Consider the following 17,714-nt stretch of genomic DNA (forward strand, 5'->3'; position numbering starts at 1 on the left):
GTATCCCGCATAAATAAAGTGGCTAAGCCTGACAAAAATTACAGCCGAAAAAATCAGCCCTAGATCCTGGTCAAAATAAAATTAAACTTAACATGTCAAGTTTGAGTTGTACTTTTTCCCCCAATTTATCAAGATTCATTTGGAAGAACATCCTTATCAATAACAGTCAAAATTTATTAATACCAAAAGAATAAGGAAAAAACAAAAGTGTATATAAACTAGAGCTAAATTTAAGCTTCAATAAAATCACAGACTGAAACGCTGGCCAATTGTAAATGCAACAACTTAGACAAGGAGATGGCAGGGGTTAAATGGCCCAGTCTTTGCCATGACGACATAAGATATTGCATTGAATTCCAGTTGACGATAATTTACTGAGTAGATGATCAATAGAGGGGGGTTTGTAGAATTTGTTGGCCTAAATGGTAACGCATCCAGTCGAGGATAATTTACTGAGTAGATTGTCAATAGAGGGTAAGCTTGGGCGATATCGATTTATTTTATTCACGATATATCGCCGACAATATATCGCGATATTCGATATAATCGCGATTAATTAAATTTGACATCACCAGTCTTCAAACTCCAAGTGAAAGTTGTAGAAGAGACAGTTATAGCATAAGAGAGGCGTTCTAATGACCTATTCTTCTGGTTTTACTCCAAACCTATGGGTTGCAAGATGTCTCAGCTAGGAAATACATCGTGATATTGCGATATTTAATCGATATCGCGATATATCGCGATATATCGCGATGTATCGATATTTCGATTAAAACCAAATCGATCCGATATCGAAATCGTTTCCAAATTCATATCGCGATATTCGATAATATCGTGATATCGCCCAAGCTTAATGGAGGGGTTGGTAGAATTTATTGGACTAAATGGTAACGCATCGGAACTACATGTATAGGACTCTGGTTGTGGTGGAATGCCTTATCCAATGTTAAGCATCACAAGTTTACCACAGTTCTCAGTTCCAGAGAACTAGATAAAACAGTAAGTTGGATTTTGGTGAGTTTGGGGTAGTTAGAAATACACCATTTGACCTATCAAGCCCACAGCGTACACATCAACAATGCAAATATACATTGGGCTGATTAAATCATACCCATTACACTGCTAGGGTTAACAGTCTTGTAAGACAGGATTTTTTACTGGGTTTCTTTACTGGGTTGTTTGTGTGATGAGGCATCCTGGCAAGTGTTATTTTACTCAGGAATATCTCCCTGAACCCCCAAAATGTTCCCAAACAATGTTTGCTCTTCTGCCAAGGATGTCACTGCAGTACAGTGCAGAGACAGTGGACATTGCCAACTGAACGTGCATAAGAAAAAGCAGGGCCGCGGGCGTGTGTACACTTAACTCTCATCCCTGTACGAATCGATAAGTGAACTAGACCCGGTCGGCGCAGTTGACATCATATTTTGACACTTGTACTTGTCGAATCTGAAGTGCCTGCGTCTAGAGCCAACGCAAACTCACCGACATCCCGGCCTCTCGTTTGCATTCAATGATTGATACCTAAACTAACTTCACACCAAGGTTTGGTTTATTCATAAGAGAGACTGCCAAATAATCTAAGTTAAGATCGCAGGGTTAAACCAACCCCTGCCTTTGGCTGTATGCAGCAACGCAACGAGTGTGAGTGCTAACTCTACCGTACACCAGCCTACATGAACCATACATTTACATTATGTACATCAATTGCACAAAAACAACTTAGGGACCCAAATTCAGCAGGGAACAAAACCAACATTGTTTGTGCTTTAGGTACCTTTAATAGTAAGAGGAACTGGTTTCGATGTTTACTGCTAAGCTGTTATCTTTTACTGGACACGAATAGTTGTCCTTGCTACATTTTGTATTCCATAAATGTTTGTCTGTTTGAATGCAAGTCAAACAAAAACCATAGTAGTAGACTTGCATGTACAGCCATTATAAATTCTATGTTTGCTTGGGTTTGGATTTTTTTAAACAAAGGCCCCATGTTTTTGCCAACCAATGCCCCCTTTTGCATAAGAAAAACATCCTGGAAAAGGACAGGGTTCCCCCAGGATTTTTCAAAACGGCGAGCAGATGTAACTACACTGTCTCAACTCCACTATCATGACTATTTACATCATCATCATCAACTCTGCTGTTCTGCTCAAACTTCTGACTGGATGCAACTAAACAGCCTCAACTCTAAAATAATAATAATAATAATTATTGGTTTATCCTTTGCTATTCTGCTCAAATGCCTGAGTGGATACAACAAAGTAACCTCAACGGTACATAGCTGCATCGTCATACCACACTCTTAAAACCTTTACAATACTGTGGGGAGTTCTCTGAGTTACACAAGTGACTTTTTGGTATTTTTAAGGGTTTTGATACCTTTTGACATGTTTGAAGATCAAGTTTTTTGGGGCCATGACATGAATCCCTACCCACTGTGAATGAAGATGGACGATGTAAGAAATTAAGTTATCTGTAGAAGTTAAAGTAAAAGTAAACAAAAATTCACAAAATTGTTTTATTAATTTCTCAAACAGCGGGACAGCACCTCAGCAAGTAATATTCAAAGGGAAGCTTTCTTCAATTTTATCTTTAATTTCAATGTAAATCTTTGGAAGTTTATGTGTCAAAATTGTGTTGTACAAAAAGTACCGAAAACCTTTAAGAGACATCCTTGTGTTTCATTAAAAAAAACTGTGAAATATTTTTGTTTATAATAAATGACCGCTTATTTCATTTAAATATTGAACAGTTCACCGACCTACATTGTTCAGAATATGTCAATTTGTTCTTTTCGTAAATGTGTTGGTTCTTGATCAGGGACCCAAAATGAGGACAAATACATGGGTGATTTAGCTCTAGGCACACACATTGACTCAACCTCATTTTGCTTTTAAGACTTTACTAAAATGAGAAGTTACAATTTTCAGAATACATTTATGAATATAAGCATAAGTGTATAAATAAAAGCTAAAAGCTTTAATCATTCTGAAGTACATGTAGATACCAAAGCTAGTTTTCAAAAAAGGTTTTCCTCTGAGAAAGCGTCAAAGTTGAGGAAATATCGTTTTAATATCCCATTCATTTTATGTGTGTTGTGTTGTCATTTAGCCTTCGAGCAAGACACCGCTAGGGTCGACTTGTCAGTCCATTAAATATTTTTTTAATTTAAAGGCACTGGACACTATTGGTAATTTCTCAAAAGATTCATTAGAATAAAACCTTACTTGGTAACAAGCAATGGTGAGCAGTTTATAGTATAAAACTTTGTGAGAAACAGCTCTGAAGTAACATAGTTTTTGAGAAAGAAGTAATTTGTCACTAAAATATTTGAATTTGATTTCGAGACCTCAGAATTAAATTTTGAGGTCCCGAAATCAATCACACAACTTGTGCGACAAGGGCATTTTTTCTTCCATTATTCTCCTGCAACTTCAATGACAAATTGAGCTCAAATTTTCACAGGTTTGTTATTTGATGCATACATATGTTGAGATACACCAAGCGAGAAGACAATTACCAAAGGTGTCCAGTGTCTTTAAGAGACTAGAGTGACCATTGCTTAACTTGGAATCTCGCTCTGGAAAAAGTAATTACTGTTAAGAAAGTGTCAGTCCCTATGGGATTGGTTAAACCAGCTGCGTACACGAGTAACAGACTCGACATCAAACCAGACCAATCAGCCAATTTGGCTACAATGTCAAGTAACATCAATGACTGCTGATAAGTTGGACAACTTCTCTTTTAATATTGGGGATTATTTATAGTGGCAGTTTGTTTGATGTGGATTAGTCATGTTTATCAACTATTATTCAGGTCTGATAATCCCTTTTTCATGATTTGAAAGTCTGTAACAAATTCGTTGTTTGTTTCTCTGATACACGTACACAGCTGGGTGGGATGGGGAGGGCAATAGGTATTATGCTTTGTGCAACACTTAAAACTTGCATACTTGTACAACACTTGTTGGACACTTAAAACATGCCAAGAAATGCAAAAGTACGATTCTGTTTTTCATCAAGTTATTGCTTATGTATACACAAGTTTCCTAATACAGCCATGACCAAAGCAAATAAATATACAGGGGTACTCTTATTTGCTTTGTTTTGTAGAGTGTGTATATGGGTGCAAACCATGCAAAGCTGCAATACACAAAATGTCTATCTCTTGTCCAACATCTGTAAACACACACAGTGTAGTTTCATAAACAATAACTATTCTCCCAGGAAAAACAATCTTAAAAGAAAGGAACAGCTGACAATTCTCAAGTTCAGATTTGATGTGTAATCAGAAAGCTGTTACAAAGACACCCACAAACACACTGAAGAACACGGGCAACGATGCCCTGTAAATAAACACATCTTTACAAGTGATTCAAAATACTCGTCATGAGGACACCGACAGCACGATCACAAAAACACTTTTGAAGTTTTGGTTTAAGTACACATATTTGTTGAATTTTGTACTGACAAACAACATAATAAACTGCTTTGGAACCCTTTATGTAAGACCTTAGAGACCATGGCCTAATAAAAAGGATGGGCAAAACCAGTATGACTATAAACTGAAGGTAAGAATGTGTTAATGGCCTGACGTTTCGACCCTTAGAGACTTTCCAAAAGGAACATCAATTATGTCTTCCTACAATATGGCATAGTGTGGTAGATGCACCTACAAAGTACACAGTCCACTCTTCTTCTCTAATGTCTGTCATTTAATATAATTTATGCTGTTTTGAATTTATGACAGACTTTGCCTGCTTACAACAAATCATATCTTTTAATGCATACACACACGGTTAGGTTCATGCACAGTTGAGCCACCATAAATGAACTCAACCATGATTGGTTTCAAAGGGCTGGTCAACCAACTGAAAAGTATTACCAATAATTATTCTATCGAACAGACACAATTCAAATTCATTTATATGGTCGTTTTAGCTTGTCATTATAAAGAACTTATCAGCAAAAATATCACTGTACATGTTTCATAACTTTTGCTGTCACAGCATGGGGCCCAATTTTATGGCGCTGCTTACCGCAAGCAAAGCATCGGCACTTGCAGAAGCAGGGAATTCCGCACTTAAGCTTTATTTCTTAGGGGTTAGCAGAAAACTTTGCTTGTGTGCGTCCATACTCCACATTACCAGGCATTCTGCGCTTAAACAGCTAGCACAGAAATCCAGCGCTTGAACAGTAAGCAAAGAATGGTGATCGTAAGTGCAAAAAACGGCGGTAAGCAGAGCCATGAAATCAGGCCCTGATGGTTTATCGAGTGTCAGCAGTTTATCCACTTACCTTGGTCTAAGATAAATGCCACGTTACTCTGAGCAACTTCATAGCCTAGCTCGGCAGCGAATGAGTACTGCATGAGCGCTGAGTGGTCATCATGATCCTTGTATGAGCTGTGCGCCTCCATTAACATCTCAGACCACTCTCCTCTCTCCGCAACATTCTTGAACAACTGGACGAGAGAAACATGAGTCGAAAATTGACGTTAGTTGAAAAATATTATATTATTAACCTATTGGATTCTTTATGGTAGACATGGTAGAGGTGTCGCTGTCTAACCACTTGATTTGTAAGAGTGGAATTTTATACTTCTCTAGTGGGAAATTAATCCCTGCCGCTGCCCTGGGCAGGAGTAGGAAGTGACCCCTCACCACCCCTCAACCACTCCCCGCCCCTTAGCTGGTTAGAGCAAAAAAAGGCTGATAAAAAAAATATAAATAAATAAAAAATCATTTTAAACTACATCAAGGGGTGAGAGTCATCGCTAAAGAAAAAGCATGAAACTTGGATCAGAATTTTAGTATGTTGAAATGATGGCATTTCCACCTTTTTGTAACACTTTTGGAATTAAGATTTCAAAGAGCATTTAGGAACAGTGTTCTGAGCAAGCACTAAGGAAATAATCAAAGAGCATGCTTTAGAATAAATTTGGGAAAAATAACAGATTTTCTTCACCAGGCTAACTTCAGCTAAAGTTTCTAATACCAAAAACATTTACAAAGATATCCCCAATACATTTACTGACTGTTCATGTATGTACATGTAGCTTCAAATCTCCAAAGAGATGTCCAAAGGGAACCATAACACAGTAAAATAGCTTGTTGACTAGTGACCAAGTGACAAGGCAAGCTAACTAGCCCCCACCCCCTCCCCCCGGCTAGTTACTGAAATAGTGAAGAGCAAATCCTGAATGGCCATTTACAGATCTTCTCTTTAATCTAGTATTGCTACATGAGGTAAGTCAATGTCCTTTTGAGTGGTCCAGCAATACCTATGTATACTGGACACTCCAGCGTGTCAGAACCACACTGGTAAAACGCTCCATCGCTCCCCCAAGGACCACTCCACCAAATTTGCTTTCTTCAGCAGAGAAAGCCGAAAGAAGGAAAAAAACTCCTGAACAGTGTACAAATTTACTGATTTACCGCGGAGGGTTTGTACAAGGTTAATGCCCCCTAAAAGAAAAGGCATTCTGGACCTCGGGGGATGCTGGATAAATGACGGATTTTTCCCCGTCACTAGTTCATTGCTCTACGAAGTCGACGAATCATTACGCAGTGGGAAGTAAAAGGTTGGGCTGCCCGTCAGTGGGGACTGGATGGAACAAAACACGGGTTTGATTCCAAATTGAAGCCATTTATTAAATACTCCCAACGTGATAACAGCTAACTAACAAGAAGGATTGATGCTCCGTCAAAGAAATCACAGCTTCCTGCGGGAATAATAATGTATGAACATACCCAAGGTTTTCATTTCCACAGTGTTTAAGATAACATTCATACTGATTCTTGACATCAATCAGAGCTAGTTGGCTTATTGCTGTGGATGGTTTCAGACATATCGATCAGAGTACAACATTGTACATTGGTGTAGGAAGTGGGTTCATTGTAGCTTGGGGATGGGAGATGAGGGGGTGTGAGAGGCAAGGGGTTGAGAAGGCAGGGAAAGATATCCCAGGAGCTGCCTTTGGGGGGGGGGGACTTAACAAATGTTTTGAAAACAATTTAAACTTCTTATGCGCCAGGCTTTGGCTGTGTTTTCTTAAGCGCCAGGCATTGGTTGTGTTTAATACTTGTAGGTTAAAACAATGCTGAGATTTTGTTTACGACCCTAACAAAGAGCAGGCCTGATACTTCAAGGAGGCACTGAAGGGGATTGCCTCTCATGCCCCTGATAATTGTCTTGCTGCCCTTGAAATGCTCCAAAAGAAATTTACAATTTTCTCATAGGGTGCCCTTTACCAAAGTGAAGCAGCTGAAGTTGCTGTCCCATCAATGAAACCATTTACTCTATATCATCAATCGACTGTCTGATGTATCTAAAGTTTGGCAGTAGCCAAGCCTAAACCTGGTCTCCATGTACGTGATTGACTATAGACACAACCCTTGGTCATCACACTTTCCTACCCTAATTCATTGGCACGATTCTAATTTGTAGAACAGGACATAGCCGTGTCAAAGTCACTACAGACAGCTCTACCACTCCTCATAATTTACACCAATCTCTTAACCCATCACTTTACTGGGTCAACAAATATTTGCAGTCTGTATTTTTTCCTTTTTTTCTTCAAGTTTTTAGGGAGTCTCAAATACACTTGTTTGCATTTGTCTCAAAAGCAGCAGCAAATTGTACCTGACGGCACGGCCGAGACTCATTAATCAGAAAATTATGAGACAACTCCTGACACTCCCATTTACGTCGGCAAAGTATCTCGTTAGTATTGGTATAAGATATACTGTCAACAATGAAGTACGCACTACATGTATGACAAGTTCACGCTCAAGCGAAAGTTCAGTTTTGTGGGCGGACAAACCTGTATGACTTGCTTGGTTATGAATCTTCACCCTTCAAACCTTTACGAAAAACAATCAAATCGTCAATATTTATTCATTGTAGCAACTATGGGTTTTTTGTTACAAATACATATAATAGTTTACCAAGACTTGAGATTTGTTGCTAGGCAAGAAAATTACCCTCATCAGAAAAGTACATAAGGACACATCAACCTCATTCCCATGGAGTAATCGATCATCCCGTGTCATTTTCTTCCCCTAGCATGCCTTGTTCACTCATAACCCATAGAATTATGTTGTAAATGTGCAAATAATAATGGCATATTTCAACAAGGCCTATGGCTGATTTACTCATTGCACACGATCACGCATGGTCCAAGGGTGCCCTGGAAAAGTGGCAACTGGTCCACTCTCGTTCTTCTTTGATCTTGTGACATGTTGAACTGTATGTAGTTTAGGGTGACTGTGTCAAACATGATTCATTTTGAAGTGAGACTTGCATATTGACTCATGTGTACTAAATATGCCCAAAAGCTCCCTGCAAGCATTCATAAATGTTCAACAGGCGTGTACACAGAGGAGTCATTTCCAGAAAGCCAATCAGTCCTACATGTCAATGCTCCCCCTTCCAGGGGTGTAAGAGTGACGAGAAGGATCAAAACAGCGCTGGCCAAGGGAGTGAGGTTGGAGGAAGCATGTCACCTCTTCCTTAACACTAGACAACTTTAGCCCACCAAGATCACACAGCAAGCGCTGATTCTTTGCTTTCGGTTAAGCAGAGCCATGAAATTGGGCCCAGGCCACTGTGTGTGAGCAAGGCTCAACTACAACTTATTGTCCATGATGATACAACCATAAGAGCTCAGCCACCTTTGTGGATCCTTGTGTAGATTAATAACCTATGGCAGGCAGACTTGCTGGCGGGCATTACATGTACAGGTTGTAGGTTCAATCTAACTCAAAATCACATACATGAACAAAACACACTGAAGTCTGCTTGCTAAATTCAATGATATACTTTTACACACGTAGATGTATAATGTTACATTTAGGAATTCTTTAACACTGTTATTATTTTATTAAAGGGAACATAACAAAACTGATGCCAATTTTGTTTCCTTCTTATTTTGTAACACAGGGGACTTGTCAAACAGGGGGCTTGTTACACAAGGGACTTGTCACACCCTAGACTTGTCACACAAGGGGCTTGTCACACAGGGGGCTTGTCACACAAGGGACTTGTCACACCCTAGACCTGTCACACAAGGGGCTTGTCACACCCTAGACTTGTCACACAAGGGGCTTGTCACACAAGGAGGCTTGCCACAAAAGGCGCTAAGGGACTTGTCAGAGGTGTCTTGATGCATTAAAGACCTTGAGCATGTACATTCCGGTGCATTTCCTGGCAGGCAAGATACTGCACTGGTAAGGGACATTTTACAGAACAATCTCTGGGCTGTGTACAAACCCTGCCTGCAGGAAGCCAAAGCTGTTTTGGTCCTCTGTAACATGTGTTATCACAGATTTATGGCACACCACTCAAGGACCAAGAATAAATAGGTGGGACCAATTTCATAGAACTGCTTTGTCACAAAAAGTAAATAAGCACAAAACAATTATAGGCTACCAGAAATAGGTTACCTGCCGGAAATGCCAGTCCACATGTAAAAATTGTGACTGGTATCGTGAAATTTGTTTTAAAATATTTCCTGCTTTTAAAAGCAGCTCCATGAAATTGGTCTGTGGAAGTGACGCCTACATGAATGTCATGAAAATACCATGGCACCTCTTATGCACAGAGTGAACTTGAATGTCATGGCTTTTCTTGACGAAAAGCTAAGTGTATTTATATAACAAATTTAAAATGTAATTGCAATTTCAGAGGAAATTTAAACGAAGGCAACCTTGTTATAAATGTACCTGCTTTATAGAATTGTTCTTTTAAAATGTGCCCTATTGCTCACGCCTCTTACTGCTCACTTCTCTTACTGAACCTCGATTATAGATCAAGATATAAAGTCAGTCGATTCCAAACCATTATATCATAGACTCGACCACGTGTAGCTGGTAGCACCACGGGTATTCAAACTCAATGATTATACAACGCAGCAACTTCATACAACGAAGCAACTTCATCTCCATCTTTTGAAACTGACTCAAGATAAAAGTGAGTTAAGATAGAGCATCAAAAAGTATAGCTAGACATTGTCTTCATCATGGAGCAGCTTAACCTCTCTGAATCACCAAACACTATTGAGGAAACACCGGCTGATGGAGAAACAACAACGGGAGATGGCGATGGTTTTGGCAAATTCGTTGTAGCTCTCTACTGCATGATCAGCTTGCTTGGTATCACTGGTAACTTACTGGTTGCCATCGTACTCCTCCGTGTGCCGTCCCTGCGGTCTAATACCAGTGATTTCTTAGTACATCTCTCCATTGTAGATTTCATGGTTTGTGTTCTGGTCATTCCATTTTTCCTAGCACCTAAGCCCAACCCTACTCCAAACCCTGGGTTTTTCGGTGAGGTGTGGTGTCGACTTTACAAGTCCAAGTTCCTGTTTTGGTTCTTCACGATGACGTCAGTCTTGGGTTTGACTGCGGTCAATTTGGAGCGCTATGTAGCCATCGTCTACCCACACAAATACAAGACAGTGTTCTCTAAACAAAATAAATATGCAGTTATTGCTGTCTGCTGGATGCTTGGAGCTATTACGAAGTTGGAACTAGTAATTTTGTCCGAAGAAGATGAAGTCATTGGTTGTCACCGAGACGGCTGGTCGAGCGGGGGAGCTCAGGCGGTATTTGGCTTGTACACTTTCACTGTCAGCTTCTTTGCTCCATTCATTGTGATGATTCTTGCGCAAGTGAAAGTTATATCAAAGCTGAACAGACAAGTGAAGATGTTAACTGCCAGAACAGGTTAGTGAAAGATTTATTTTGTTTACGTTTATGTGAGAGATATACATATGTACACGTGTTCAATAGTGTTCTATAACCATTCTTTATTTGACGCATGCACAATTTGGTCAAAAGAAGAACAATAAAAAAGTTGTTAAGTAGAAATTATGTGATCTTTGTAAAAGGTTACGGTGATATGTGAACCTTGAGCTCTGCGGCACCCCCCCCCCCCCCCACCCCCCCAAAAAAAGAGATCTGTGTTGCAGGCACTCTGTGGACATTCCTCTGTACACCTTCAGGAAAATCCTATTCTTCAACACTATAAAAAAAACTGTGTGGAGGTGTGTAAGTCTCTTCGTTATGTATTACATCTTTTGCTCTCATGTCGATACTTCGTGTGCACGTACATGTACATGTAGCGTTAGAACACACAACCCTACAGATCAGAATTGTTGGGGTCCTGCTATTGCTGTTCTGATATCCCTGTTCTAAAGAACTCCCTTGTGGGGTCATTTGCTTCATTGTATAAAAAGACCCAATAAGGACACTCCGGTGAGCCAACACCCACACCCACACACACTAAGCTTGTATAAGACTGCAACTGTGGACCTCCTACTGTCCCTCTTTTGTTAAATAATAAAATTTTTGTTTGTTTTGTAGACGTTTTCCGGAACTGTGGATTCTATTGTCCTCTTTTGTTATACATGTAGGTCCCCGGTATAAATGTGAATACTCACTCCCAGCAGTAAATGTGTAAACACCTGCAATCGGAGAACCTCCTATTATCCCTTTTGTGTTTGTACTCCCTTTTGGTTTTGTATTACATGCTCTCTGGAACTGGCCGGGTACCTAGCTCAACTGAACAAGTCGTCATTGTCCTCGCTTGTTTAAGGTTCAGGGTTTGAATGTGTTTACAAAAATTACCCAACATACCAACACAAGAGTTCCATAATGGATTAAAACTTTTTACAATCAATGTCAACAACAACTGTGCACGATTACTTCACTGTTTATTGCAGCCACTTCGGGTTTAAATCCAAGCGACCAGCGTGAGATGTGGCAGCTCCGAGCCTCCCAAACCCTGGTGAAGACACTCCTGGCCTGCGTCATCACATTCGGTGTGTGCTGGACTCCAAGTCATATCTGGTTCCTGCTCTTCAACTTCAGTGTTCCATTGGCTCCAGGTCGCCCTTTCCACCTTCTGACTATCATCTTAGCCGTTGGTAATTCCTGTGTGAATCCAGTCATTTACACAATGACCAACAAGCCGTTCCGTAAAGGGATCAGGGAGCTGTTTTGTAAGCAGCGGGATTCGAACCAGGTGACTAACGGTACTGTTGCCACCGGCACTGTGTCTGAGACCATCTCTACGGCCCAATAGAGATATACTTTGATGCAATGAATCCTCAGCAGAAACAATGTATGTAACATTTTTGTTTTACAACGAAAGCACTTCGTACCAGACAAGTCTTGGAAATCAATTAACATCAATCTACTCCCAGGTGATTTGGTCAAAACTTTGCAGACAATACAGAAGCCTTGGAATTTCTTATGTTGCTAGTCCACGATCTTTTGTTGTTAGTTCACAATCTTATGTTGGTAGTTCTTATGTTGTAAGTTCACAATATTCCAATGAGACAACATTCTAAGAATTCATTGCCATTCTTTCACAATTGAAGTTCTTAAATTGTTATAGTAAGTTTAAAACAGTCTGATGTGATGTACATACTTGACAACCTGCACCTTTGTAATAGTATGTGAAGAGACAATACTTAAAAAATCATGCTAAATGCTGCACACAAACCAAATAAACTCCTTCAGCGACCGATTGAGCTAAAATATTCACAGGTTTGTTAGAGACACACCAAGTGTGAAGACTAGTATGACAATTACCAATAGTGTCCAGTGTCTAAAAACAGTCTAATGTGATGTATAACCTGCAACTTTGTGTACATGTGAAGTGACAATATTTTTAAAATCTTGCTAAATGTGGCACACAAACCAAATAAACTCATTTAGCACTGTAAAGAAATGTGAAACACAGCTTTAATCTCACAGTATCATAATTACAGAACACCAATTAATGTCATACACGTGGGCGACATTCCTTTTCAGACAAAGTAAAAGAAACAATCAGAAAGTTTCTTGGAACATTTTAGGGAATTTCACTGCAGGCAAGAAGCTAAATTGCGTTGTGTGCTTCACACTTCCTGCACACTTCCTGTTAATAAATAACCGTGCATATTTCAGCAACAAATAAAGTTGATAGCTTTAGAGTTTTTTCAGGCGGTGGAGTAACTACTAGTTTTTGTTTCCTTCATCTGATTTCTAAAAAAATGTCCCTGCTCTTCATTCTTAGGGTATTGATGTATTGATGGGCCCGTGTTCTCCCTTAATAAAAATTGTTCCGCCGGCCAAATGCTAGTTAAAGCATTTTGACCAGACAAAACAAAGAAGAAAGTGAATCAAAAGATCAGCTTTAAAATTACAAGTTAAGATGTCTCACTGGCTAGACACTATCAGACTTGCGTGGTGAATCTGCTGAATGTCGTCATTCAATTATTTATTTAATTTTAACGATTTTGTTTAATACATATTGTATTTGCCAGTTTTCCTGATTCTGTATACTTGTTGTAGTATATTATGTATTTTTGTGAACGTTATTATCTTGTATCTTGGCCGTATAAATAATAATAATAAATAATAATAATAACATGCACTAAGAGAATCGAGACAAAATATAAGGGATAAGGGACATTTTACATTTTGTGTCATAGTTTTCAGAAGAATTAATAAGTGACAAAAATAACAGCAGAATAAATTATGAGATGAGCCCCCTTTCACTCAGAACAATCTCTGTATCATAAAAGATTGTATGTTTTCTTCCATTGGGCAGTGTACAAATCCTGCCTGCAGGAAGTCAAAGCTCTGTGGCTCCTCTGTAAACATTTTGATATCACAGGTTTATGGCAAACCACTCAAGAACCAAGAATAAATAGGTGGGACCAATTTCATAGAGCCGCTTTGTCACAAAAAGTAGCTAAGCACAAAACAATTTAGGTTACCAGAAATAGGTTACCAGCAGAAATGCCAGTCCACATGTCCAATTTGTGACTGGTATCCTGAAAGTTGTGTAACAATATTTTGTGCTTAAGCACCTCTGTCCAATTTGTCCATAGAAATGAATTCAAATGTATGTCATGAAAAAAAATTGGCACCTCTTTTCCGCAGAGTAAACTTGATTATTTTAGGGCATTTCTTGGCAGGCAAAAAGCTGAGTGTGTTTATACAATACATTTAAAATGTAATTGCAATTTCAGAGGAAACTCAAGATTTTAAACAAAGGCAACCTTGTTATGTACCTGCTTTATAGAATTGTTCTTCACACGCCTCTTACTGCTCTCTTCTCTTATTGTACCTCGATTTTAGATCAAGATATAAAGTCAGTCGATTCCAAACCATTATATCATAGACTCGACCAAGTGTAGCCGGTAGCACCACGGGTATTCCAACTCAATGGTTATACAAAACTTCATCTTGATCTTTTAAAACTGACTCATGACAAAAGTGAGTTTAAATAGAGCATCAAAAGGTATCAGTAACAACGTGTAGACATCTTTATCATGGAGCAGCTTAACCTCTCTGAAGCATCAAACACTATTGAGGAAACACCGGCTGATGGAGAAACAACACTGGGAGATGGCGATGGTTTCGGCAAATTTGTTGTAGCTCTCTACTGCCTGATCAGCGCGCTCGGTATCACTGGTAACTTACTGGTTGCCATCGTACTCCTCCGCGTGCCGTCCCTGCGGTCTAATACCAGTGATTTCTTAGTACATCTCTCCATTGTAGATTTCATGGTTTGTGTTCTGGTCATTCCGTATTTCCTAGCACCTAAGCCCAACCCTACTCCAAACCCTGGGTTGTTAGGTGAGGTGTGGTGTCGACTTTACAAGTCCGAGTTCCCGTTTTGGTTCTTCACGATGACGTCAGTCTTGGGTTTGACTGCGATCAATTTGGAGCGCTATGTAGCCATCGTCTACCCACACAAATACAAAATGGTGTTCTCTAAACAAAACAAATATGCAGTTATTGCTGTCTGCTGGATGCTTGGAGCTATTACGAAGTTAGAACATGTGATTGTGTACAAAGAAGATGAAGTCATTGGTTGTCACCGAGACGGCTGGTCGAGCGGGGGAGCTCAGGCGGTATTTGGCTTGTACACTTTCACTGTCAGCTTCTTTGCTCCATTCATTGTGATGATTCTTGCGCAAGTGAAAGTTATATCAAAGCTGAACAGACAAGTGAAGATGTTAACTGCCAGAACAGGTTAGTGAAAGATTTCTTTTGTTAACGTTTATGTGAGAGATATACATATGTACACGTGTTCAATAGTGTTCTATAACCATTCTTTATTTGACGCATGCACAATTTGGTCAAAAGAAGAACAATAAAAAAGTTGTTAAGTAGAAATTATGTGATCTTTGCAAAAGGTTACGGTGATATGTGAACCTTGAGCTCTGCGGCACCCCCCCCCCAAAAAAAAAAAAAGAGATCTGTGTTGCAGGCACTCTGTGGACATTCTTCTGTACACCTTCAGGAAAATCCTATTCTTCAACACTAAATAAAAAAAACTGTGTGGAGGTGTGTAAGTCTCTTCGTTATGTATTTTATCTTTTGCTCTCATGTCGATACTTCGTATGTACGTACATGTACATGTTGCATTAAAACACACAACCCTACAGATCAGAATTGTTGGGGTCCTGCTATTGCTGTTCTGATATCCCTGTTCTAAAGAACTCCCTTGTGGGGTCATTTGTTTCATTGTATAAAAAGACCCAATAAGGACACTCCGGTGAGCCAACACCCACACCCACACACACTAAGCTTGTATAAGACTGCAACCGTGGACCTCCTACTGTCCCTCTTTTGTTAAATAATAAATTTTTTGTTTATTTTGTAGACGTTTTCCGGAACTGTGGATTCTATTGTCCTCTTTTGTTATACATGTAGGTCCCCGGTATAAATGTGAATACTCACTCCCAGCAGTAAATGTGTAAACACCTGCAATCGGAGAACCTCCTATTATCCCTTTTGTGTTTGTACTCCCTTTTGGTTTTGTATTACATGCTCTCTGGAACTGGCCGGGTACCTAGCTCAACTGAACAAGTCGTCATTGTCCTCGCTTGTTTAAGGTTCAGGGTTTGAATGTGTTTACAAAAATTACCCAACGTACCAACACAAGAGTCCCATAATGGATTAAAACTTTTTACAATCAATGTCAACAACAACTGTGCACGATTACTTCACTGTTTATTGCAGCCACTTCAGGTTTAAATCCAAGCGACCAGCGTGAGATGTGGCAGCTCCGAGCCTCCCAAACCCTGGTGAAGACACTCCTGGCCTGCGTCATCACATTCGGTGTATGCTGGACTCCAAGTCATATCTGGTTCCTGCTCTTCAACTTCAGCGTTCCATTGGCTCCAGGTCGCCCTTTCCACCTTCTGACTATCATCTTAGCCGTTGGTAATTCCTGTGTGAATCCAGTCATTTACACAATGACCAACAAGCCGTTCCGTAAAGGGATCAGGGAGCTGTTTTGTAAGCAGCGGGATTCGAACCAGGTGACTAACGGTACTGTTGCCACCGGTACTGTGTCTGAGACCATCTCCACGGCCCAATAGAGATATACTTTGATGCAATGAATCCTCAGCAGAAACAATGTATGTAACATTTTTGTTTTACAACGAAAGCACTTCGTACCAGACAAGTCTTGGAAATCAATTAACATCAATCTACTCCCAGGTGATTTGGTCAAAACTTTGCAGACAATACAGAAGCCTTGGAATTTCTTATGTTGCTAGTCCACGATCTTATGTTGTTAGTTCACAATCTTATGTTGGTAGTTCTTATGTTGTAAGTTCACAATATTCCAATGAGACAACATTCTAAGAATTCATTGCCATTCTTTCACAATTGAAGTTCTTAAATTGTTATAGTAAGTTTAAAACAGTCTGATGTGATGTACATACTTGACAACCTGCACCTTTGTAATAGTATGTGAAGAGACAATACTTAAAAAATCATGCTAAATGCTGCACACAAACCAAATAAACTCCTTCAGCGACCGATTGAGCTAAAATATTCACAGGTTTGTTTGAGACACACCAAGTGTGAAGACTAGTATGACAATTACCAATAGTGTCCAGTGTCTAAAAACAGTCTAATGTGATGTATAACCTGCACCTTTGTGTACATGTGAAGTGACAATATTTTTAAAATCTTGCTAAATGTGGCACACAAACCAAATAAACTCATTTAGCACTGTAAAGAAATGTGAAACACAGCTTTAATCTCACAGTATCATAATTACAGAACACCAATTAATGTCATACACATGGGCGACATTCCTTTTCAGACAAAGTAAAAGAAACAATCAGAAAGTTTCTTGGAACATTTTAGGGAATTTCACTGCAGGCAAGAAGCTAAATTGCGTTGTGTGCTTCACACTTCCTGCACACTTCCTGTTAATAAATAACCGAGCATATTTCAGCAACAAATAAAGTTGATAGCTTTAGAGTTTTTTCAGGCGTTGGAGTAACTACTAGTTTATGTTTCCTTCATCTGATTTCTAAAAAAAATGTCCCTGCTCTTCATTCTTAGGGTATTGATGTATTGATGGGCCCGTGTTCTCCCTTAATAAAAAATGTTCCGCCGGCCAAATGCTAGTTAAAGCATTTTGACCAGACAAAACAAAGAAGAAAGTGAATCAAAAGATCAGCTGAAAAATTACAAGTTAAGTTGTCTCACTGGCTAGACACTATCAGACTTGCGTGGTGAATCTGCTGAATGTCGTCATTCAATTATTTATTTTAATTTAACGATTTTGTTTAATACATATTGTATTTGCCAGTTTTCCTGATTCTGTTTACTTGTTGTAGTATATTATGTATTTTTGTGAACGTTATTATCTTGTATCTTGGCCGTATAAATAATAATAATAAATAAT

The 17,714-nt window shown here is 39.3% G+C and overlaps 2 protein-coding genes across 3 annotated transcripts in view; one reads left to right on the top strand and one right to left on the bottom strand.

The window, feature by feature from the left end:
- The window catches only part of LOC139941880 (protein sel-1 homolog 1-like), a 65,293-nt gene that overhangs the window by 16,353 nt on the left and 31,226 nt on the right, over positions 1–17,714 (bottom strand). For both annotated transcript variants that reach the window (XM_071938523.1, XM_071938532.1), the window contains one exon: positions 5,298–5,463. In XM_071938523.1, coding sequence (XP_071794624.1) covers positions 5,298–5,463 — 166 coding nt within the window. The remainder of the gene's footprint in view (positions 1–5,297; positions 5,464–17,714) is intronic.
- LOC139939933 (galanin receptor type 1-like) lies at positions 10,021–12,086 on the top strand. The gene is made up of 2 exons (XM_071936100.1): positions 10,021–10,726; positions 11,725–12,086. The coding sequence occupies exons 1-2, from the start codon at positions 10,021–10,023 to the stop codon at positions 12,084–12,086; spliced, it is 1,068 nt and encodes a 355-aa protein (XP_071792201.1).

Source organism: Asterias amurensis, chromosome 1, assembly GCF_032118995.1.
Source record: "Asterias amurensis chromosome 1, ASM3211899v1".
Classification (NCBI taxonomy): domain Eukaryota; kingdom Metazoa; phylum Echinodermata; class Asteroidea; order Forcipulatida; family Asteriidae; genus Asterias; species Asterias amurensis.